This window comes from Vulpes vulpes, chromosome 16, assembly GCF_048418805.1.
Source record: "Vulpes vulpes isolate BD-2025 chromosome 16, VulVul3, whole genome shotgun sequence".
Taxonomy (NCBI): Eukaryota; Metazoa; Chordata; class Mammalia; order Carnivora; family Canidae; genus Vulpes; species Vulpes vulpes.
Genome location: NC_132795.1, coordinates 58,811,831 through 58,836,195, shown reverse-complemented (window position 1 = coordinate 58,836,195; position 24,365 = coordinate 58,811,831). Strand labels below are relative to the sequence as shown.

At 43.1% G+C, this 24,365-nt stretch overlaps 1 protein-coding gene across 5 annotated transcripts in view; it reads right to left on the bottom strand.

Annotated features, from left to right (window-relative positions):
• Positions 1 to 24,365, bottom strand: part of LARGE1 (LARGE xylosyl- and glucuronyltransferase 1) — a 527,056-nt gene that overhangs the window by 55,807 nt on the left and 446,884 nt on the right. For all 5 annotated transcript variants that reach the window (XM_026010946.2, XM_072741868.1, XM_072741869.1 and 2 more), the window contains exon 10: positions 30 to 185. In XM_026010946.2, coding sequence (XP_025866731.1) covers positions 30 to 185 — 156 coding nt within the window. The remainder of the gene's footprint in view (positions 1 to 29; positions 186 to 24,365) is intronic.

Genomic DNA, 24,365 nt, shown 5'->3' with positions numbered 1-24,365 from the left:
ATCCATCCAGGGCCCCATGAGCCTCTTACATTTTCGCTGTTGACATCTGCTTCGCTGGGGCAGCCAAAGAGTTCTCGCCTCAGGAGGTTTCCATCGTACTCCAGGAAGGTCAGATAGAGGTTGCGGAAAAACTCCACATGCTTGTTCTTCACCCGCAGCTTCTTGGGGGAGTTCCAGTGAATGACCTGGGGGGGTGACAAGGAGGCAGGCAGGTGGCATGGGCCTAAGCACTATTGGGGGGGGGGCCTGTCCATTCACTCGCTCACTCATTCGTTCACCATTTACAACTGAGGGGTGAAGAGGAAGGGCGCTGAGGCCACATGGCCCGGGTTCCAATCCTGCCTCTGCTCTTGGGCAAGTGAACTGTCTGTGCCTCAGTTTCCTTGTCTGTGAACTGGGGAAAGCAAAAGTTCCTGCTTGTGCCAGCTTTTAAGCTTCTGTCTCTCAGCTCCAAGCCTGCTATGCGATGCTGAGGTGGGGACTCTGAAAACCCTACTGCTACCTTGCCAGCCGCCTCCTGCTGGGTGCTGCCAGATAGACTGGGAGTCTGGGGGAGGAGAAAGGAAGGTGGCCCTCCTGTTGCTTCCTGTCCCTGCAAGCATCACCCTACCTCCTTTCTTCAAGGCAGCAGTGACACTTCCTTCGTTTAGCAGTAGCTAGAAGCATTTTGCAGCTTTTCCAGCATGCAGCATGCACCTCCTGGTCCGCCTCAGAGCTGCCTGCAGCCCCCAGCCCAGGTCTGGGTGCCAGCCCCATGTAATGATTCCCACCTCCCCTCTGTTCCTTCAGCGCCAGGGGTAGTAACTCTTTCCTGCTATTTCCTATTTTTGCTTTTTTAGTTACCAAATCAACACTTTATGTCTAAGTTGCCATTTTTAAAGATTAAACTCTCTGTTCGAATAATGGGGATGCTTTCTGCCTCCAGCCAGGGCCGACGGATGCACTGTATCATACAGCTGCCGTGAAAAATCAACTCGTCAATACACGTAATGCAGGCAAGGAGTGTCTGGCACAAGGTGAGCACCCCAGAAAGGCCTGTGAGGATGTGCCTGGGGTGCACCGGGTTGAGAGAGGCGCAGCCACCTCTGTTGACGGTGCTCGCCCTTGCCTGGCTGGTGGTTGGCCAGAGATGTGTCTACAAACAGAGCATAGAATGTGATTCGTGGAGAGAGGGTCAGTGGGAACCAGAGCCATGAATAGGTAGCTCAATGCCTGTGCTGGGGCTTGAACGATGAACCAGAGCTCCCCAGGAGGCAGGGGCCAGCACGGAGGGGATGGTGGTGGCACAGTGCCGGCAGAGGGAAGACCCGTGGGACAATACAAAGTCAGGTGCTACAGCCGGAGTGCAGGTGCTGGGTGAGGTGTGTGGGAGATGAGGCTGAAAGGGTGAGCAGGGTGCAGGGAGAGCCCAGCCCCATGCAGGTCATGGTCAGAACTCAGCTGTGGCACTGGGGACCTCACTGAGGGGGAAATCACTAACCCTGGGTTTGAGTATGATGCTCTGATCATAACAGACAAGACAGGAATGCAGGCTGCGAGGGCCAGAAGAGCAGCCAGCAGGGACAGCTCGTGCCCTGGGCGGGGGAGCTGGCTGGGCAGGGGCCGGGCGGGAGTACCCTTTGCCATCAGCTTTATAATCACAGTCTTCTTTTAATCCTCATGGTGCCCTGCATGAGGAATGCAATCTTAGAGATGAAGAACCTGGAGGAGTGACTTGCCCAAGGCCACAAACTTGGTAAACATGGGAACCGGGGCTCAAAATTAAGTCTGAATAAACCTGATTCCAAAGCCCATGTTCTTCTGTCCACACGGGGAGAACAGGAGAAGCCAGGTTTTAAAAACTTCCCTGCTCATGCCTTGTCACGTTATAGAAGATATGAACGCACTCTCCCCTTTCCCCGACTTGCCGCCTGTGGTGGGGGGACCAGCATAGCTGACGGTGACACAGAGGAAGGAATGGGGTGTCCAGAGCTCGGTTCCTCCCTAGCTCCCTCCTTTAGCCACATTCTGTCTGCAGGAGCCTGAACAGGGCCAGCATTTGGAGTAGAGAGTGGAAGGCCCTCCCAGTGTCTCCTGGATGTACGGCAGCCACAGCCCTCGACGCTGGCTTGGTAAATGCTGCTCTGCAAGACCAAGTCCCTCTTCTCATGGCAACAACGGGAAACCCATTGGGTAAAAAACCATACCTGCCACAGCCTCCCAAGACCAGGATGGTGTAAGGGCAGAGCAAGAACCGGGGACGTCAGGCCAGCCTAGGTGTGAATCTCAGCTATGCTCTATGCTCTTCACTAACTGTGTCCTTGGGCAGCTTGTTTTATTCCTTGGGGCTTCAGTTTCTTCATGTGTAAGGTGGGAACCAGTAATCCCAACTCCCCAAAGGAGTTAAGAGGCTTAAAACAAACGCCTAGCCCAGCGCCTGCAAGCCAGGATGGCCCTATATTCTGTGGGTTCTCTTCTCCCCTCAAAGATGATGGCAGCAGCCTGCCTACCAGCATTCTGCATCCCCTTTCTCTGAACCCTGCCAGCATGAAGTCCACCGGAGCAATAAGCAAGGAAGCGGGTTTAGCATTCAGGATGGTGCAGAAGGGCCAGCAGACTGTCCCTGGAATGAGGCCACTTGGCGGCGCCTGCATTTCAGGGAAGGAAGAGCATGCAGGATGTGTTCTCTTCCTGTGCCTTTTGAAGGATGTGAGAAGGAAGGAGAGGGAAGATTCTCCCCTGAGAATACACCAATTCGGGCATGAGAAGGTCCTGGGCCACGCATTAAAATAATTGCATGCAAGCTGGTGTCACTCACACCCTGTGGGGATCATGTCTTTACTGCAAGAGACTTTAGTGCTTGCCAAGTGCTGAGCGAGCAGGAAGGGTGATGGATGTGCAACTGACTCAGGAAACATGAAGTTCCTCAACAGGGAGAAACTTACAGGAAGTAAAAATAAGGGCTAGCCTCTGGGTCCCCAGACAAACAAATCTTTACTCCTTGTGCACAAATCTGCCAGGGACTTTGGAGACACTGTGTCATTAAATCCCCCAGATAAAGCCCATTTGGATCCCACTGTCCTTTTTACAAAGATGGTACCAGGCTTGTCTGTATCTCACAGCTGGTAAGGGGCAGAGCTGAGACACGAAGCCGGTGCGAAACCTGAAGTCCCAGGTTCCTTAGTGCTGTTGTGCACGGCATCAATGGGCTGAGTGCTTTGTAGATGAGGGCAGTGAGGCTTACAGAGGAGCTGGCTTACCTAAGATCTCACAGGGTGTTTGGACAGGGGCAAGGCTATGATGAGGACCCAAGTCTCCAGGTAGCCCCGACCCCTTCTAGGCCACCTCTTATCCCACCATGTCTTGTTCTGTTCTGTGCCTGGACAGTGCTCTGGGTCTGTCTATTGTCTCCAGGTAGATACTGCTACCTGGTGTTCTACAGAAAGCAGCAAAGGTTGAACGAAGGTAGGGGGAGAAGATGATGTGGTTGCTGGCAGGTCAAGGGGGTTCTGGAAAACCCTTTGCAACTTGCCGACCCGGCAACAGGGAAGCCTACTCAAAGGCTCACTCCAAGATCCCGGTGCTTGCTGAGTGCTAAGCCAGCAAGAAGGCTGAGGGATGTGCGTCTGGCTCAAAAAATCTTAGTCTCTCACCAGGGAGAAACTTAATGTATATTCAGATGTGCCTTTTTCTCCTTAGCAGGACACAGCATACTCCACTCCCCTGTGCTAGGCTCTAGAGAAGTAAATAATAGCTATGTTTATCTAATACCCGCTATACACTAGATGTGGTTGGTGTGCGTGCATGTGATGTTTTCACATGCAATCCTCAAAACAACGTGGTATCCCCATTTTACAGACAATAATGCTGAAGCTGATCCTAATGCAGGGTCACTCAACTAGTAAGTAACCAGTCCTAATACAAAATCAGGTCTGTCTTGCTCCCTCATCTTTTTCTTTCTACCACATCATTCATTCAGTAAATATTACAATGAACACTGACTGCGTGCCAGGCACTGATAGGGGCCGTGAATGCAAAGATGGACAGGGGATCACGACTCTCTTTCTGGAACTTACAACTGAGAGAGAGCAGGACATTAAGTTAACCATCCATTTTAAATTACAGGTGTGCTACGTGCTCTTATGGAGATGTTAAAAGAGAGATTGTTAGTGATGGTCGCTGGGCAGGGCCACCTGAATATAAAGAGACCAAGGCCCAGAGGGAGAAAGTGACCTGCCCAGAGTCACACAGCAAAAAGGGAGAAGTCATGCCCAGGTTTTGTCTCCCGGGGCACTGTTCCTTCCACTAAACCATATGCCTGCTTTGGAAAATGCAACTCAGGATTAGTATTGCTGATAATTTTGATCAGGGCATATCTGACTACTGAGAAATGTCATTTCCTGGTCCCTTGAGGGACCATCATTGCTGGCTTGGGGGCAGCAAGCTGGTGGTGTAGATGACATTTGCTGACAAGCTTTCACACACGAGATGGGAGTGACAATGGAGAATGTGTCCTGAAATAGATTTTTGCAAAGAGCTGGTAAATGTGTATGAGTCTACCAAGGCTTGTGGTGGAAACTATCATAACTTACTCTACTTGCTGAGGCACATTAGCACGGCAATAATAATTACTATCAGCAGCTACCATATACAGGATGTTTCCTATGTGCCAAGCACTGCTCTCAATACTTTGCTGTCATAGCTCATTTAACACATTCATTTAAGAGTATAGGTGATAGTCTCTTTATCCCATCTTACAGGTGGGGACAGTCCACTAAATTGCCCTAAGTTACATGGCTAGGAAGTGAGAGAGTCAGGATTTGAATCCAAAGAGACAGAGATACTTGGGATCTCTCTCTCATTTCTCTCATGTCTGTAATCATTAAATGACTCTGATCACAGCAATGAATGAAATTTATAGGAGAATTATTGGATCACAAAAGAATCCTACTCTCCCCTTCTAAGCACAGGGACCTCACTCATCTCTGGGATCCTGAGGCTGAGGATGGTTTAGGACTTCTCAGGTACAGGGGCTGAACCTCCATCTTGGCAGGAAGCAGAGAAGGAGGCATCCAGGTTGCATGCCAGGTGGGCTGCAGAAGCTGCCAGGCACCAGGGGCCCCATGGGTGTGATCTGATTTGGATCTGAAATGTCTGTGAAGGCTGAGTATGTGTGCAGACTTGGGAGTCAGCAGGCAGTGAGCCAGAGAAATTGACAGAAATTGATTACTGTTCAGGAAACTTAAACATCATCTGGGAGGACAGCAGAAGTCAACTTGATTAAAGGAGAAACACGAGACTCTATCGCCCATCAAGGAAAAAGCATTTCAAAGGTAGAAGCAAGACCTCGGTGCAAGGACAAGGCTATGGAAAGAGCTCAGTCAAAAATTCAGCTTCTGAAGCACTCACAACCCAGAGGGTTCCTAAAAGTAACTTACAGTGCCCCAAATGCTAAGACATCAGAGCCTGTGTGCAAGTGCCAGGTGAACAAGAACTTGGGCTGTGTATCTTCCAAGTTATGGGAATGAGGGGTAATCTGGAAAATGGGTCTCTGTCTCAAGACCTTCCTTGATTTTCTACGACCTTCCTTAGCCTGGTAGTTAAGCCTGTTGCAAACTGACTCCTGCTTACAATTTCTTTTCTATGTCCAGGCTGGAGGAGCTTCCTAGTATTTCTTGAACCTGTCTTTCATGATGTGTGTCTTTGCATATGCTCTATCCCCCTCCCCAGAATATCCTTCTTCTCTACCATGTGAATGCCTGCGTGACCTCCATGGCTGAGCTCAAATACATGTCTCTTCTGTAAATCTCTGCCTGACCGCTTGTGGCAGACGGTTCCCTCCTAGTAGGTCTGTCCCTCTACCCCATTCTTCATTCCTGACAGAACACTAACTTTATAGTTGTAATTCCCAGCATCTGTGAATGGATCCTGATCCATTTAAGGTCTAAGCTAATCATGATGATCCTATGCTCTGATTGCCCAGACCCCCTTGCAGCTAGGTTGGCCATATGATTCAGGATTGCCCAAAAGGATACATGAGGAAGCATGTATTTGATTTCCTAATAATAAGGTTCAGAGAAGGTGCCATTCTGCTCACATCCCACTCACCTTTTTGTTGTGAACACAGATGTGATGACTGGAACCATGACAGCTATCCTATGACTATGAGAAAGTCAACATCCTGCTATCTAGAAGCCAATGTCTATAGCTACTCAGAATTCTTAGCTAAGAAATTAAAACTCCTCTATTTTAAGCCTCTGCAAACTAAGTTTTCTGATTCTTACTGTAAGCTTTCCTATGTAACACCCGGGCAGTTGCTGGGCCCTTCCTCAGTGCTCTATAGACTCTTGCACTTAACTCTGTAGAGAACTCACTGCACACTCTTGTAATTATTTATTTACAAGCCTGCACCTGGCAGCACTGGGATGTGAATTTCTGGGCTGGCAGGGAGCATGACTTATTACTCTTCCTGAGTGCCATAGTGTCTGGCAGGTAGTTAGTATTCAATAGCTGCCCTTTGCTTCAAGAATGGAAATCATGATGATGACATTCTCTATAATCCTCACATTCTGTCTGTCTACAGCAAATCATTTATAAAAGCCCTATTAATGTGGACTTTAGGATGGGGAAATATATTCCCCCTTTCTTTGTGTAAGGGCCAAACAGCTTGTCATTTTCTCTTGAAAGAGTTTAAGCTCCCTCTGTTCTTACCCTTGTTTGGTATTTCAAGGAGGAGGACAACAGTCTCACAAGTCCCTTTCCTTGTCATCCTCAGGATTATGATGCACAGGAGAAAGGGACAAGCAGACAGATCTGCAGACCAGTCACAGCTCCAGCTCCTATCAGCTGGTGGCCTGCACTAAGTTGCCTGGTCTCACGGAGACAGTCCCTCACCCACAAAAGGGATGTCACAGCAACCACCTTGTTGCTTGTAGTTGGTCCAGCCCAGGACTGATGGATGGATGCACAAGAAGGTATACTGAAGGTGCTCATCAAATTACAGAAGAAATTGGGGTTTTGAGTTCACAAAACAGCCACCTTGCCAACTGAGGAGGCAGGGTGAACACAGAGTCTCTATGTCGGAAAGAGGAATGAGAAACAAGACTTGAAACAAGGGACTACAGATGGTCACAGCCTGAGGCAGAAGGGCAGGATGAAGCCCAGAGATGAAGCCAGGGGCTATCCAGTAAGGTAGTAAGGCCCACGCTTCTAGTCAAGTTCAAAATACTGAGCAGATACCAAAGAGGGCTGCTAGGCACAGAAGCAAAGCAAATTTACCCCTGCTTCTTCTTGGCTCTGTCACCTAAACCACTTGATGTAAATGAACCTCAATTTTCTAATCTGATACAAGGAAATAATACTGCCTGCTTCCGAAGATCAATGAGACAAGAAATGTAAAGGCATCTGCTGCAGAGCCTGGAGCAGACCGGCGCTCAGTTCATGAGAGGTGGACAATCTAAAGTGACACCATCCCCCAGTACCTATTTAAAGCCCAGACTGCTGGCTCCCTGAATGTAAGGCCTGTTTGTGTCCAGCTCTGCACACATCGTGACAGGCTTGGTCAATGTTTGCTCACTGCCCGTGGAATCCACTCTGCTTCTTCTATCGCCCCGCCAATTGTGGAAGATTCTATTCCAGCTCTCGTCCTCCTCCTTTCTCACCCCTAACCACTACCCAGAGTGGCTATTAAATAACAACAGTGGGTTTGAAACTCAGAGTCCAAGCCACAAAGGCTCTGGTGACTCTTTGTCTCCTTTTACACAGCTTCTTATTGTTCTTGGTTTTTACAAGTCCCAGAAAGAAAAGAAAAAATTCTTCCCAGACAAAAGTGCATCATTCATTTCCCAGGAAGCGGGCAGAGGACAGACCAGACTCAGTGATTATTTAGCATCCTCATCTGGAAAAGGAAGGCACAAGCCTGTATCCTACCATTTCTTGTTCTTTAGTATCCATTTCTTTAGTATCCTCATCTGGAAAAGGAAGGCCCTGTCCTGTATCCTACCATTTCTTGTTCTGCCATCTGTAACCATTCTTATTTTTTCCCCTGCCTGAGGATGGGGAGGTTGGAGAGGACAAATGACCACAGGAAAATAGATATCCTTGATAATACTCAGGGCTGGGAGAGTCATGAATCCATGAGGAGATCTGGCTATAGTCTCTCATGGCCATCACGTTCCATGTTTTCAGTTCCTTTTTTTTTTTTTTGGCTATAAAATGGCGTTAACGATCTATTTGAACTGGATTTTGATATGTGTGGAGAATTTCTGGCAGACCCGATTGCAGGAAATGGCAAAGCACTACAAACAGCCTAAGAATCCTCAACGAGTGTTGTCTTCATGTGGCTCCTCTGCAGACAACCAACTTAAGACTTGCAGATGTAACTGGCCCTGTACTCCCCCTCTCTCTATGGGATTAATTACTAAGACTTTACTCACATTTCACAGAAGCCCCACAGTGTCCCTCTGGGAAGTATCTCTACTGATCTGGGGACAGAGAGGATAGAGGGAAGCAGATTCCACCTCTAGGGATGATATGGAATCTTTAGCTGAGGGAATCTCCCAAGGTTGGTTGAGGAGCAGCTGGGTTTGTAGTCCAGTGGGATTTTGCCAATTTGGTGGAATCATCAGTAATGCCCTGAGGGGTGGGCACCATATGAATCACTGCTCTGGGAAAGGCAGCTGGCTTCCTGGTTCCCAGCTGACACCTTCAGTGCTGGCCCCCTATCTTTTTTCTGTATGTCCTGCATCATCCCCTCGCAGACCCAGACATGGCCTTCTTCCCATGATTCTCATGGGGCTATGGGTCATGCCTGGTCCATCAGAAGCAGGGGCATGTGACTCAGGTCAACTCAGGTTGACCAATGAGTCATTTCTGACCATTCCTAAGAACACAAAGATGGGTTCAGGTGTGGACATGTGTCCTAAGAGGGGTCAACAGAATCATTTAGCTGAGTCACTGAAAGAAAGAGGGTCTTCTTTCTCTAACTGGGATCATGAGCGCTAGTCACTTTTAGATTACTTGCTTTGACTTCTTCATAGCATGTTGGACCACCTGGAATGACCAATTTGACCATTTGTTTTCTTGTTCAGTGTCTACAGTCTGCCCTAGAATATAAGCTCATGGAGAGCAAGGCCTGTGCAATCTTACACACTGTATAACCAGTGCTCAGAGCAGTGCCTGGCCTACAGCCACATGTAATACATATTTTTTGAATAACTAAGACCTGTGTACTTACGGGCTGGGGAACTACTAAAAGTCACCCTGCTGTAACAGAGGCAGCATGGGAAAGATGGAGAAAAAGGAGTGAGCCGATGTGTCATTTGAGCACCCATATCTGTGTCAATGCAGAAGGCAGTGTATCTCACATTTTGATGGGTTTCAATGTTCCTGGGTGAGTGTTCCATCAATTTCAATATCTATTTTTAGCGCATTTAATAGTATCTAATAATATCAATCTTTAAATAAAATATCCCTCACAAAATGAACAAATGGCTTGGAGCACCTGGGTGGCTTGAGCGTTTGCCTTTGGCTCACGTTGTGATCATGGGGTCCTGGGATCGAGTCCCGCATCGGGCTCCCTGCAGGGAGCCTGCTTCTCCCTCTGCCTGTGTCTCTGCCTCTCTCTCTGTGTCTCTCATGAGTAAATACATAAAATCTTAAAAAAAGAGCCTTGCATGGTAACCCAAAGTATAATATAAATATAAGTGAGTCTACATGGATATAAATAATTTAATAAATAAATAAAAATAAATGGGGGAGAGAAGCAGATCTCCTCACAGAAGAGCTCTCATATGTTTTTTTTTTTTTAAAGAGCTCTCATATGTAGATTCTGCTCCTCATTAGGAAGTAGAACTTAATCTCCCCCTTTCCAGTGTGTGGTGGGTACAGTGACACCCTTCTGAAAAATGAAGCATGAAAGGGGAATACAGTCACTTTGCAGTGGAGAATCCTGGCAAAGACTGCCCTGACCAGGTACAGACAGTTAGGGTCCCTAGTGATGCCATGTGTGAAAATCAGGTCCTTCCTGATACAATGTGATGCCCTTGGGGATGCCCTTTGCCTCTGTGATACTCTCTCCAAAAACCCATAGCCTCAGTCTAATCATGAGAAAAATATAGGGGACAAACCAAGCCTGAGGGATATTTCATGAAGTACCTGACCAGTACACCTCACAATGGTCAAGGTCAGTCATGAAAAACATGGAAAGGCTGAAAAAGCATTGGGGGCCAGAGGAGACCAACAGAAACACCAGTGAAAGATGCCTAAAGCCTGTGGAGATAAGTGAAGCGTAATCTACCAATGTGGGTTTGTCAGTCTGGAGAGTTCACCATTACCATGTAAGATGTTAGCAGTAAGGGAAATGGACACCAAATGCGGAGTGGCTGGAGTGGGGGCAGTATGGGAGTCTCAGCACTACTTTTACAACCTTTTCTGTAAATCTAAAACTTCTTCCAAGTAAGTAGGTATTAAAAACTTGTCCTACAAGGCAATGGACTGATTGTGAACACCAGTAAGACCGGCTCAGGTGGCCAGCAGGAAAACAGCCGAGCTGATGCTCTGTTTCCAATATGAGTTTTAGCTACGTTCCCAAGAACAGAAATGGCTACCTAATTAGATCTGACAAGAAGCTGGCAAAAAAAAATTTTTTTTGTTTTAGATTCAAATATGGATTTACAACCACTATCATTAAGGAAGAACTTCACCCCAAGTGTGTATAATGCCTGAAGATACTACTTAATGTTAGTACAAGGATGCATGATTGGCAAGACACTTAAACACAAAGCATCCAGGATAAGAAAACAAAACTCCGTAATTTTTTAAATTATTTTTTTCTCTGTAATTTTTTGATGAGGTATAAAGTCTTGTGAAACTCTGTGTAGAACTTTACAACGTTCCACTAACCCCCATGAAGAGAGTTTAGTGGTCCCTTTGGGGATTTCATATGTAAAACGAAAGATAATAAAATCCAATAAGGAAAACACTTGCTTTTCCTGCCCTGGCAAAAATCACAGAAAAAGCACATAAGACAGTAACAAATGAAGTAAATTCCTTTGTCAGCAAATATAGTTGGGCAGAGTCACAAAAATAAGTGCAGCTGGCCTGAAGATCCTAGTATGAAGACAAATTACATGGGAGATTTGCTACAGAGTTAAATCAAAGCACAGAGGATCCTGATGTGTGTCAGCTTATGCTATTTGCAAGATTTGGTTTAGATAATGAAATACCAAAAGAACAACTTTTCAGTGAGCACTAAAGGAAAGATGTCCCCGACAAATTATAATCTGAACAGTAAATTCCTACTTCAGTGATGACAATGGTTTTATGGAAAGTTCATGTATGAAAGGTAGAGCTGTTTAATTGGAATAATGAAAGGATTCCAAGTGAGTTCACAAAGTGATACTGAATTTCTTTACTTCATTATTGAAGGAAAGTTTGCAACAAAGCCTTGAAGCCAGGGCAGACAAGTACTACTGGATGTCACTAATTTGGTTACTTTTATAAAGGTGAGGCTGAGAATATCATAGAACTTTTATAACACTTTGAAATGACATGAAGAATGACAATGGAAATCTTTTATACAATATAGAGCTTTGCTAGTTACCTCATGGCAAAGGCCTTATAATAGCATATGTAAAGATGATTTATGCGTTTGTTTTTACGAAAAATGGTTATCAGTGGTATGCTAGCTCATACTTTTGAAAAAAAAAAGTACGCAACTGTAATCTGACCCTTCAATGTCAAGGTAATGAATAGGGTAGTAACTACTTTTAGAAAGAACCTGTGATATAGAGCTTTTAGAAAACAGATGTTTGAAATTGTTTCTGTTGTTACAGGATTTTGAGGTAAAAAATGCTGTGCTACCTAACAAAACCCTCATTTCTACATACTTCAATGGCCTGGTGTCCACAACCAGCAAATACTGCTTAATTGGGCCTTCCCTCTCTCAAAATCCTTTTCATAAGAGAGCCCAGATTATCCAGGGAAGTGCTTCTTACAGTGGGCTTTTAAGGAACCTGTCCCATAAGGTATTCCATGGTCAAGTGGTCTGTTCTGTAGAAATGCGATGGATCAACCAAACCCATCAGGATTCCTTGCTGCAGGACTTCGTAATATGCCATTTTGTATATACGGTACACAGAACTCCCCTCCACACCCCTCCCCAGGTCCTCGCTGTTTAAAGAAATCCCATTAACAATTCTTAGAACTCTTTGGGTACATAATCCAAAGAGCGCTATGCTACTGTAGGGCAGATTTTCCAGAGGCAGCACCTTGCTTCTAGGAATTTTGTTGATGTTTCTGGGAATAATTGCATCTGAACTTCATCAGCTATGTATAACAAAGCCAGTGATGGATAACTTAAATCACTAATACCCAAAGGGGTTAAATTCTGAAAATTTAGCTAATGAGCAAAGAATAGGTGAGTGTTGAAGACAAAAGACCAAAAGCTTAAATTATCCAAAGTTCCCCGTGCTGAGCATGCCCTTCTCCAGCACACTATCAGGGCACCAGAGGACGTGCCCCAAACCAGCAGTTAACCTCGGGAAACCCCTTCCCCTCTTCAGGGCCCTCTGTCCTGTGAAAGGAGGGCAGTGGAATGCATGAGGAAGAAGATCCCTCGTTTACATGTTTTGCCCAGCAGCTGGCCGAAAATTACTGAGAGAGTGGGAGCATCACTAATTATTAATTACTGGCAATAGGGTATATGAGGCTTACTCCATGTCTCCCAGCCCGGTGCTAACTGCCTTACGCACCTGCGCCTCTTCTAATCTTTACATCTCCGTAAAGTGCCGAATACTTCTCTACTTTCTCATGCAAGGACCCTGGTGAGGGAGGTTGAGAAACCCAGTGACAGGCCTCCAGCCTGGCCCCCAGTGGGTGCTCTGAGTGTCTGCTGGGTGCACGAGTGACTCCAAGGCATGAGCCACCAACTGACAGTGCCAAATGCCAGGCCCCTTGAACAGGCGCCAGCTACCTTCTATTTGATCCCGAGACCCCTCAAGTGTACCAGCCACAGTGGTGCCTAGAGACAATAAAGCACTTAGAGCCCTTGGACTTGAGTCACAGGATGAAATTAAACAGGCCTCAAATAAAGAGGGGTCTGGGCGGGAGGTGGTGATTGTAGATCTTAGATCTTCTCCCCCAAAACAAGTGTTTTTTTCTTCCTGATCCATCCTAATCCTCCAAAATCAACCTTACCATTCATCATTCTTATTACCCTCTCGCTGGTTTCCCCAGCCTCATTTTTCATGGTAGTCTGCTCAGCTATGGCACGCTCGATATGCTAATGCCAGGCGGCCCCTCATCTTCCTCAAAAGACGTGAAAACTGACACCTCTCTAAGTATTATAAAATGTTTTAAAACTTGAATTATGTGCTACTCCTTTTATGCAAATGGTACAGATTGCCTCTAGGAACATACATCATTTCTCCATATGGATGGCACGTTTTCTCTTGGTTTTTCTCTTCCTTAGGATTTTTCTTTTAAGTGCACTCAGCTCCTATTTTATGAATGGGTGGCAGTCAAAAATCCAACCTCTGAGTCTGTTGCTTAAAATTCAAATGTTCTTTCAAGGAGACAATGTTATACTAAGAGCCTCTGCTCCGGGGTTAGCCCTCCAAAAGCCATTTAATACAAAGAGGACTCACACAGAATAATCCTATAGAAGCATTATCTCACATCAAATGTTTTCCTGGGAAAATATATGAAGGTGAGAACATATCCCTGTGTCAGAGGAAAGGGCTCTGGAGTCAGGGTCAGGCTGATACGAGTCTAAACCTCAGCTCAGTCCTATTTTGCTGTGTGATTCTGGGCAAGCAAGTGACTTAATCCACACGATCCTTCATTTTCTAATGTATAAAACAGATTAATATTCACCCTGTGAGACTTTTGCAAAGATTAAGTGATACCGCACTTGGCAGGCACACCATTCCCACCCAATCTGCCTGAAAACCCCCATGGCATCCTTTGAAGTCTTGGCCACAGCTTGCTTCCTGTCAATCCCCAAAAGGGATCAGTGCATTCTGGGCAGATGTCTTTGGAACCCTGTGTGGTTCCCTGCTGCCTGCCTACCAGCACCAGGTTTGTTGTTCCTGACTCACATGTGGGGTTCTGCTCCTTCCCATTCTCTGGGGACACACACAGGGAAGGAAGGGTGGTTTCAACAGGACTGGGAAGAGGGGGGCAAGGGTATTTGGGAGCTGAGGAATGATGTCAGGGCAGAAGACAAGGAAGGAAGAGACTTGATATGAAGACTGAGCTCAGGGCAGCCCCGGTGGCGCAGCGGTTTAGCGCCGCTTGCAGCCCAGGGTGTGATCCTGGAGACCCCGGATCAAGTCCCACGTCAGGCTCTCTGCATGGAGCCTGCTTCTCCCTCTGCCTGTGTCTCTGCCTCTCATTCTCTCTCTGTGTTTCTGTGAATAAATAAATAAAATCTTAAAAAAAAAAAAAAAAAGACTGAGCTCAGGCCTCCTAGAGAATCCCTCAAGACACAGACTGCATCACACTGTCCCCAGTGGGGCCTCCCTGAGCTCTTGTAGGCTCCTTTACTTCCTTCCATTGCAACATGCAGCACCTGTCCTGGAATGCTCTGCTAACGGTTGCCTCTCACTAGACTGTGACCTTCCTAAGAGCAGGAACCATGGCTCAGCCCTGGGGCTCCAGGAGCTCATACAGATCCGAGGACTGGACCCTTTGCTTGCCAATTCCTGACCACCACCTACTGTTTCCGGCCAGGGCTTCCTTCTCTAAAAGCCGAGTGAAGACTCAAAGACTAGAACACAGCTTCCTGGTGTCTCTCCCCTTGTCCCTTCTCCAAGCCGGCACAAGGCCCTTTGCTCATCTCTGAAGAATTTGTGCTCCTGGTGAAAGAATAAAAAGATGCTCCTTTGGGTTCTTCTCTTTTTATTTAAGATTCAGCCAGGGAAGGCTGAGTCATCAAGCTTTAGGACTGAAAGATAAAAAATGAAGGTCTTTGAAACACAAAGACCGAGGTAAAGTCAAATGTGTTTCTATGAGCACTCATGGGGCCTGGTGGAGAACAGGGCCGAAAATCATGGCCTCCATTTCATTAAAAATGTAACTGAGACTGGGAGAAGGTAAGCGGTTTATACAAGTCCTTCAGCTGGTAAGAGGCAGGACTGTCATTAGAATTGACAGGATTGCTTGGATCCCAAAGCCTATATAATTCTTTCCCCTTATTTCCCCCTAGTTGTTCTCTTAACCAATCTTTGCTTAGCATAAAGTTCTCTGCTCACACCCAGGGCAGGCTGGATGCCCAAGGCTAGTAAGCTCGTCTCTGGTAGAGCTTTATGCTTACCAAGAGTGAGTTGTGTGTTATCAAGTGTGCTTCTATGCTGTTTGTATTTCTGATGTAATTAGAAATGTAATGAAATATTCTTTAAATTAGGTAAATACAAAAAGAGAGTTGCTATTTCCATGAAAGGCCAAGGCAAAGCTTTGGAACAATTGATAAAAAAGAAATCCCTTTTAAAAAAATGGCTGTCAGACTAGGTGTGGGTGAGAGACTATAAAGGAATGGGAAAATACAAAATCCAGGACTGTCCTCCACCTGCTTTGTCAGAGTCCTTATATTCTTGCTCCCCCTTCAAGGCAAGGAATCAGGAGAACCAAAGAAGATGGATAACAAGGTGTCCATGCAAGATAAATACAGTGCAATAGCAGACAAAGACAAAGACAAAGACAAAGACAAAGACAAAAACAAAAACAAAAACAAAAACAAAAATCTGGCCTTGGTTGAAGAGATAAGCAAATCAAAGTTAACCTATTTTTAGGATTCTTGCCTGGACTGACATTTTTCAGTCAGCTGACCCAGTGCCTTGTGTGACCCAGAGGTGGGGCTTCTTAGGTGGGCTACCTTTTGGAGCATGAGTGTGAGCTGATGGAGGGCAGGGTTCAGGATTCATCTGTATATTCCCCGTGGAGAACATGGGAACCAGCAAATAGGAGGTCCTTCATAACCGTTGAATATGATGGAGGACATAAAGGATGGGAGAAGGAAGAAGAAAGAAAATGAAGAAGATGCCCCTTACCTGGACTCTGAGGCCCAGGTTGGCCTGGAGGGACACACACACACACACATACACACACACACACACACACATTGTTATTGAACCAGGCCCTCAGGCTCCATGGCAATGTCCAGACCCTGATGTGCCCCAAGGGTGGAACCTAGACTTGTCAGCTCTCCTTCATCCCTTAACTCTCTCCCCATGTTTATATGTTGGTATATTTAAGGATTCTAAGATTTTGTTAGACAAGATCTTAGTGGGTAAAATGACTTTCAGATTCTTTTTTAGGTTTATCTAGAGAGAGAGGAGTTAACTTGCTTTGACTCTGTCTTCCTGGTTTTCCTATTTGAAAGTCCTTTACTTAAACATAGAATAGGCTGCCAAAAAGAGTTCAGAAGTTATTTTGTTTGGCAGGTTCAAAGTGACAATACTTAACCAATCATTGAGCAACATCAAAGTGGCGTAGCCACCTGCTACATTAACATCTAAGCTCTAGGTGACCAGTGACTTTGTTTTGTCTCCCATTGCATCACTAGGGCCTGTAACAGTGCCTGGCATACAGTAACTACCCAGTAAATGCATGAATGCATTGGTATTTCTGTGATGGGCAGACGTGACACACTTTCACTTGGACACCTAGTAGCTTTGCTGGTATTTATAAAATGTCCAAGTTGAAAGTTCACAGAGGAAAATCTCTCTATTTTATGGTGCCTTGACTTTTCCTTTTTGTGACTGCCAATTTAGAGGCTCTCAGATACCATGTCAAAGATATTGCCTTATGCATACCTGTCTGGTTTCTTTAATGAAACTCATACTAATCCTGCTAAGAATAATCATCTGCACAAGACATCCACCAAGGTCCTCCTCACCCTTTATTTTATTTTTACTGAGGTAAAATATACACAAATTTTACCATTTTAACCATTTTCTAGTGTATAGTTCAGTGCCACTAAGTGCATTTACATTGTTATGCAACCATCACCACCATTTCCAGGACTCTTTCAATGTCTCGTATAGAAATCTGTACTCATTAACTCCACATTTTCCCCTCAACCCAGCCCCTGGTAATCATTGTTCCACTTCCTTCTTCTATGAATTTGACTATTTTAAGTATCTCATATAAGTGAGACCATCGATAGTTTTCCTTTTGTGCCTGGCTCATTTCACTTAGCATATCTTCAAGATTCATCCACGTTGTAGCACATGTCAGAGTTTCCTTCCTTTTTTAAGGACTGTCAAGATCTTCAGTAACACTGATTTTTACAGAAATTTTATGGTTTTATTTTTGGTATGAAAATAAGACTTGAGAGTTTAGAAGTCTCCTGTACTTTTGCCTGGTGAAGAAATGTCAATTTATTACGAGAACCCAGGGATTGCTTCAATGTCTTGTCATATTTGCCCTGACAGCTGAATGTGGAATGCTTCCTTCTGAAGCTCACCCACTTCTTAATTTTTGACCACGTGCATCCAAGGCCTATATTGCAAAATATGTACTACTTCAAGTTTATAAGATGGCGCTAAAGTGTTGCTTCAATTTGGTGATCCACGGACACTTCTGTCAACAAGACTGGAGAGTTCCTACAGATCAACTGAGACTTGATAGTACCACTCTTCCAATTTGGTGGGGGTGAAATTATTTGTGGTTTTAATTTTCACTTCCCAGATTAACAAAGAGTTGTACATCTTTTTAAGTGTTTACTGGCTGTTTTCTTTACAATTCAGTGAAATGACTCTTTTACACATTTTTCTTATTAATTAGTAAGAACTATTTGTGTATTTCACTTACTAGTTCTTTGTCAGTTATATATGTTGACAATGTCTTTTTTCTTTTCTCTTATTGATGCTACTTTGGTGAGAGTTATTAATTTCAGTGTAGCTGAATTTGCTGATCTTTTCATTTATGATATATGCTTTTTTGTCTTGTCAAAGAAATTCTTCCCAATTCTGAGGTCACAGGCCAGTTATTTAATTTTTCAAAATAAAAATTTAATTTGGCCTGGCACTTTTAAGTCTCTAATCCATCAGAATTAATTTTGTGCATGATATGAGATAGGGATCAGTTTTCATTTTTCCATATGGATAATCAGATGCCTTAGCACCATTGGTGGACGATTACATTCTTTCTCCAGTGCCCAGCAAGCCACCTCCTTATATACCACATTTCCATATAGGTATGCGTGTTCTTGGTCTCTCTGTCTTTCTTTTACTAATTAATTAGCACATCCCTAAGCAGATGCTCAGCAAAACTTTGCTGTAGGTTTTCAGTGGATACTATTTATGAGTTTTTGTCATAAATGAATATCTAATTTTATCAAATCACTTTCTTGCATCTATTTACATGATTATATGCTGTTTCTCCTTTAATCTATTAACATGCTGAATGATACTTGTGGATTTTTCAATGTTAAATCACTCTTGTCTTTCCTGGAATAAACCCAAGTTGGCCATGATGTATTATCTATTTTATACATGGCTGAATTCGATTTGCTAATATTTTCCTTAAGGTTTTTGCAAACCTCTCATGAGTGAGACAGGCCTAGTTTTCCTTTTTTATGCTCTCCATGTCTGATTTTGGTATTGAGGATATTGTGGCCTCATTGAAATGCATTAAAAAGTGTTCCTCTTTTTCTATTCTCTGGAAATTTACTAAAAATTTGAATTGTCTCTTTAAAAAATGTTTTATTTATTTGAGAGAGAGCACAGAGGGAGAAGGAGAAGCAGACTTCCTGCTGAGCAGAGAGCCCACCACAGAGCTTGATCCCAGGACCCTAGGATCATGACCTGAGCCAAAGGCAGATGCTTAACTGAGCCACCCAGGGGCCCCTGATTATCACTCTAAGATTTTGTTTATTTATTTATTTGACACAGAGAGAGAGCATAAGCAGGGGGTGCAGGAGAGGGAGAAGCAGACTCCCCACTGAGCAGGGAGCTTGATGAGGGGGCTCAGTCCTAGGACCCTGGGATCATGACTGGGGCCAGAGCAGATGCTTAACTGACTGAGCCACCCAGGAGTCCTGGAATTATCTTTTGATTAAAAAAAAAATGGTAGCACTTATCTCTACTCATCATTTAGGGATACTGTGTACTTTGTAAAACGGCTTAATGGCTAGAAGATAATCCAGAATTTGTTTTTTCGTTAAGCCAGTTTTGATAATTTATACATATCTAGGATTTTGTTCATTTTATATAAGTTCTCAAACTTTTGACATAATTTTGTCTACAGCATTCTCTTAATATGTCCTATAATTATATATTATAGCATAATAATATTATATATTTAATTTATTATATTTAATATATTATATTCAATATATTATAGGACATAGTAATATTAGATTATATATTTGTATCTATTTATATCTTTATATATTAGATTGAAAACTCCACAAGGTAAAAAACTTTTGTTTAATTTCTGCTGTATTTCTAGAACTCAGAAAGATGATTGGCTCAAAGACATGTAGGGATTGAATACATGAATCTGCATTTATGGCTTCCTATTTATTTATTGGTGAGTTCTCTTGTTATTTTTCAATGAGTCCTGCCACTGCTTTGCCTATTCTATCAGTTTCTTTCAAGAAGCCCACTTTGGACTTTGTAGAATAATTTGTTGATCAATTTCTGCTCCAATCTTCTTTATGCCCTGCCTTTTATTTTTTAAATTTGTTCCAATGTTCTTTATTTATCATCTTAAGTTATAGACTTGGCTTATTAATTTTTAGCCTTTCTTCTTTTTTCCCTTCTTTTTTAATATGAAATTTAAGGCTATAAATTTCCTCATATATTTGTATCATTTCACTAATTTTGACATGTATCGTTTTTATTTTCATTCAGTTCTAAGTAGGTGTCAGTTTCAATTATGATTTCTTAGAACCATGAGTAATTTAAAAGTATGGTTTCCAATGTCCACAATAACTAAACTGTGGAAGGAGCCTGGGTGCCCATCGAAAGATGAATGGATAAAGAAGATGTGGTTTATGTATACAATGGAATATTACTCAGCAATTAGAAAAAACAAATACCCACCATTTGCTTTGACATGGATGGAACTGGAGGGTATTATGCTGAGTGAAATAAGTCAATCAGAGAAGTACAAACATTATATGGTCTCATTCATCTGGGGAATATAAAAAATAGTGACAGGGAATAAAGGGGAAAGGAGAAAAAATGAGTGGGAAATATCAGAAAGGGAGACAGAACATGAGAGACTCCTAACTCTGGGAAACAAACTAGGGGTGGGGGAAGGGGAGGTGGGTGGGGGGTGGGGGTGACTGGGTGACGGGCACTGAGGGGGGCACTTGATGGGATGAACACTGGGTGTTATTCTATATGTTGGCAAATTGAACAATAAAAAATAAATTTACAAAAAAAAGTATGCTCTCAGTTTTAATCAAATATTATATATATATTTTAAAGATTTCATTTATTTATTTGACAGAGAGAGAGAGAGGGAGAGAGAGAGGGCACACAAGCAGGGGGAGCGGCAGGCAAAGGGAGAGGGAGAAGCAGGCTCCTTACTGAGCAGGGAGCCAGACGTGGGGCTCCATCCCAGGACCATGGGGAAGGCAGATGCTTAACTGACTGAGCCACCCAGGTGCCCTTCAAATATATTTTAAAAAAATCTTACTGCTGTTAATTTAATTATACTGTGTCGTGGAGAATATATATATATATATATATATATATATATATATATATATACACACACACACACACACACATACATGTTCAAATTTATGTATATGTATGTAAATTTCTTGAAACATATTGAGATTTGCTTTATGGTCCAGAACATGGTTACTTATAGTAAATGTCTCATGTGAGCTTGAGAAGGGTGTATATTCTCTGTTAGGTACAAGGCTTCTTATTTGCCCAATAAATCAAGATTTTTAACTGTGTACCTCAATCTTCCATATTTTTAATCCACTTTCTTGGGTTGATTGATCTTCCAATATTTGATAAGAATACATTAGAATATTCTACTATGATAGTAGATTTGTCGATTTATTTTCTGGAGTTCTACTTAGCTTTGAATGTGTGTGTGTGAATATATCTAATATGCATGTCATAGTATGAAATGTATACAAGTTTAGAGTTCTTGTATCTTCTTAGTGAAAACTTTTAATAAAGATTTTAGGGCAGCCCGGGTGGCTCAGCGGTTTAGCGCCGCCTTCGGCCCAAGGTGTGATCCTGGAGACCCAGGATCAAGTCCCACGTCGGGCTCCCTGCATGGGGCCTGTTTCTCCCTCTGCCTGTGTCTCTGCCTCTCTCTGTCTCTGTGTCTCTCATGAATAAATAAAATCTTAAAAAAATAAATAAAAAGATTTTATTTATTTATTTGAGAGAGAGAGAGGAGAGAGGGCACAGAAGGGGGACTGGGAGAAGGAGAAGCAGACCCCTGGCTTGCAGGGAGCCCGATGTGGGGCTCAATCCCAGGACCCTGGGATCATGACCTGAACAGACACTTAACCGACTGAGCCACTTATGCACCCTTAAACTTTTAATTTTTAAAATGACCATCTCTACACCTACTAATGCTTTGTCTGCTACCAAGACAGTATCTTGGTTTTCCTTCTCCAACATTTAACTGTCAATGTGTTAGGTAGATCTTTTATAAAGAGCATATGTTGAATACTATTTCCTGTTCAGTCTGACAATGTGTCTTTTCCTCCCCAAACGTAGTTTACTTTTTTGATTATTGATATATTTAGACTTATTTCTACCATCTGATTTCTTGCTTTCTCTTTTTCCTATGCTGTCATTTTTTCTTGCATTCTTCTCTTTTTTTCTAAAGATGGAGATATTTTGGTTGGTTGTTTTGGTTTTTCTTACTCCGCTCACCATCTCACCCACCATGAATTTATAAATTATGCACTTTTCCCAATTTATAGTGCTTAAGCTTAAAAGGTTAGCAAGCACAGCTACCTTAGCACCTAAAATTATTTCGTTCCCCTCTCCAACAAAACACTGATTCTAGAATACCTTAATTCTTCTAATCATGTTCCTCTTGACTTATGTGATATTGCTGTTATTTTAGGTATAACCTTTCTAAGACCACAGTTACATACTACTTTTTAGAAATTTTTATTAGGAGTTCCTACATATGTCTGATTTGTCTGTTCAGCATTCCTTCTTGGACCTGGAATCACAGTCCTTATTCCCAAAATAAATCCTTTAGAAGTTTCTTTGCAGAGCTATGTTTGTGGTAAATTCTCTTTGCTTTTGCTCATCTGAATATTCTTTCTCTTGTGTTGCTAGGTATACAATGTATTGTTGTGGTCACCTAGCACAGTAAAGGTATTACTTCTACACTTCTGGCTTCTGTTGTTGTTGCTAAGAACTCTTATTCTACACATGCAATGTCTTCGTAGAGAATCTGTTTATTCTCTTAGTTATTTAAAAAATCACTTAAAGGTGCTGCAGTCTTACTCCTATAGATCTAACATAGCCTTCTCTTTCTTTAAACTGCTTGTATGTATGGATACTTTTTAATGGTTCTGGAAAATTCCCACTTACTACAAAGATGCCTCACTTCCAATTTTCTCCATTATCTCCTTCTGACAGTTTAATTAGACATATCCCAATATCTGAACTTCTCTCTCAGTTCTTCTCTTTCTCCCTGTGTGCTGGGTTTTGGATAATTTCTTCAGCTATCATCTCTTCTGGTATTCTCTGTTTAGCCGGGTCTAATTTACTGCTTCAAACATTCATTTAATTTGTAATTTCAATAATTATATTTTTTACTTCTAAAAGGACTATTTGATCCAAATAGGTCCATTTGCCTTTGAGACTCTCTTGTTCCTCCATCATTTTAATTCTCTTTTATTTCTTACACAAAATAAAAACCCTTATGTCTTATATCTGATGAGTCTCATACCTAAAGTCTTTGAGATTTAATTCTACAGTTTCTTGTCAGGACACCTGCACCCCAATGTTTATAGCAGCAATGTCCACAATAACCAAACTGGAAGGAGCCTTGATATCCACTGACAGATGAATGGATAAAGAAGATGTGGTCTGTATATATAATGGAATATTACTCAGCCATTAGAAAGGACGAATGCCCACCATTTGCTTTGATGTGGATGGAACTGGAGGGTACTATGCTGAGTAAAGTAAGTCAATCAGAGAAGGACAATCATATGGTTTCACTTATATGGGGAATATAAGAAATAGTGAAACGGATTATAGGGGAAAGGAGGGGAACTGAGTGGGAAAAATTAGAGAGGGTGACAAATCATGAGACTACTAACTCTGGGAAATGAACAAGGGGAATGGAAGGGGAGGCGGGGGGAGGGATGGGGTGACTGCATGACAGGCACTGAGGGGGGCACTTGACGGGATGAGCACTGGGTGTTAGATTATATGTTGGCAAATCGAACTTCAATAAAAAATATATATATATATATATAAAAGGAAAAAATAATTCTATAGTTTCTGCCCTTTCTCATGGCGGCTTATTTCCCTCTGTGTTTAGGGATTACGGAATGAGAACTCATTTTTCTTGAAACGTCATCTAAAGAATTCATTCAAGTCTTTCTTGTTTTTGAGACTATTCTTCTAGATCAGGTTTCTGTTTACTTCTGCCAGGTGCCTGGCACATTTTCACTTTTTTCTTTCTATTTTTGTCCTACACGTACAATCTCAGCTCCCTCAAATAATATGAGCACAAGCTTGAAATGAGAAATTCTTAGGGGAAACATTTCCCTCTTATTCTACCTAAAGCCAAGGATAAAACATTTAACAATGTTTTATTAACACCTCTATCATCTTCTCCTATAGATATTTTTAAACTTGTTATCCACTGAGGATTTCACTTTTCCTGGATCCTGACTTCCAGCAAGGATTTTCTAACGGTCCTCCTTGGGGTTGGAACCCAAATTCCCACTCACAGCCTTTCAATGGAAAGGTTACACATATAATTTTCCTGACTGGCCTAATGTCCCAGTGTCGCTAACAATAGCATTCTTTTGTTCGAATTATATAGTAAATTATGTAGTTACCTACTTTTAAGCCAGGCCTTTAGTTCCCAAGGATTAGCAAATACCCAGCCAATGTCAGGCCCAGTTTCTTTTTCTTTTTAAGATTTTATTTATTTGTTTGAGAGAGAGACAGAAATAGTGGGAAAAAGAGGAGCTTCAGGAAGGAGAGGGAAAAGCTGGCTCCTCGCTGAGCAGAAAGCCTGACACAGGGCTCGATCTCAGGACCCTGGGATCATGACCTGGGCTGAAGACAGACACTTAACCGACTGAGCCCCCCAGGCACCCCAGATCTAGTTGCTTTTTGCTTATCCTTCTGGATCCATACTTTATCATCATTTCTGGCCTCTGCTTACTTCATTTACTTTATGGATTGATAGAC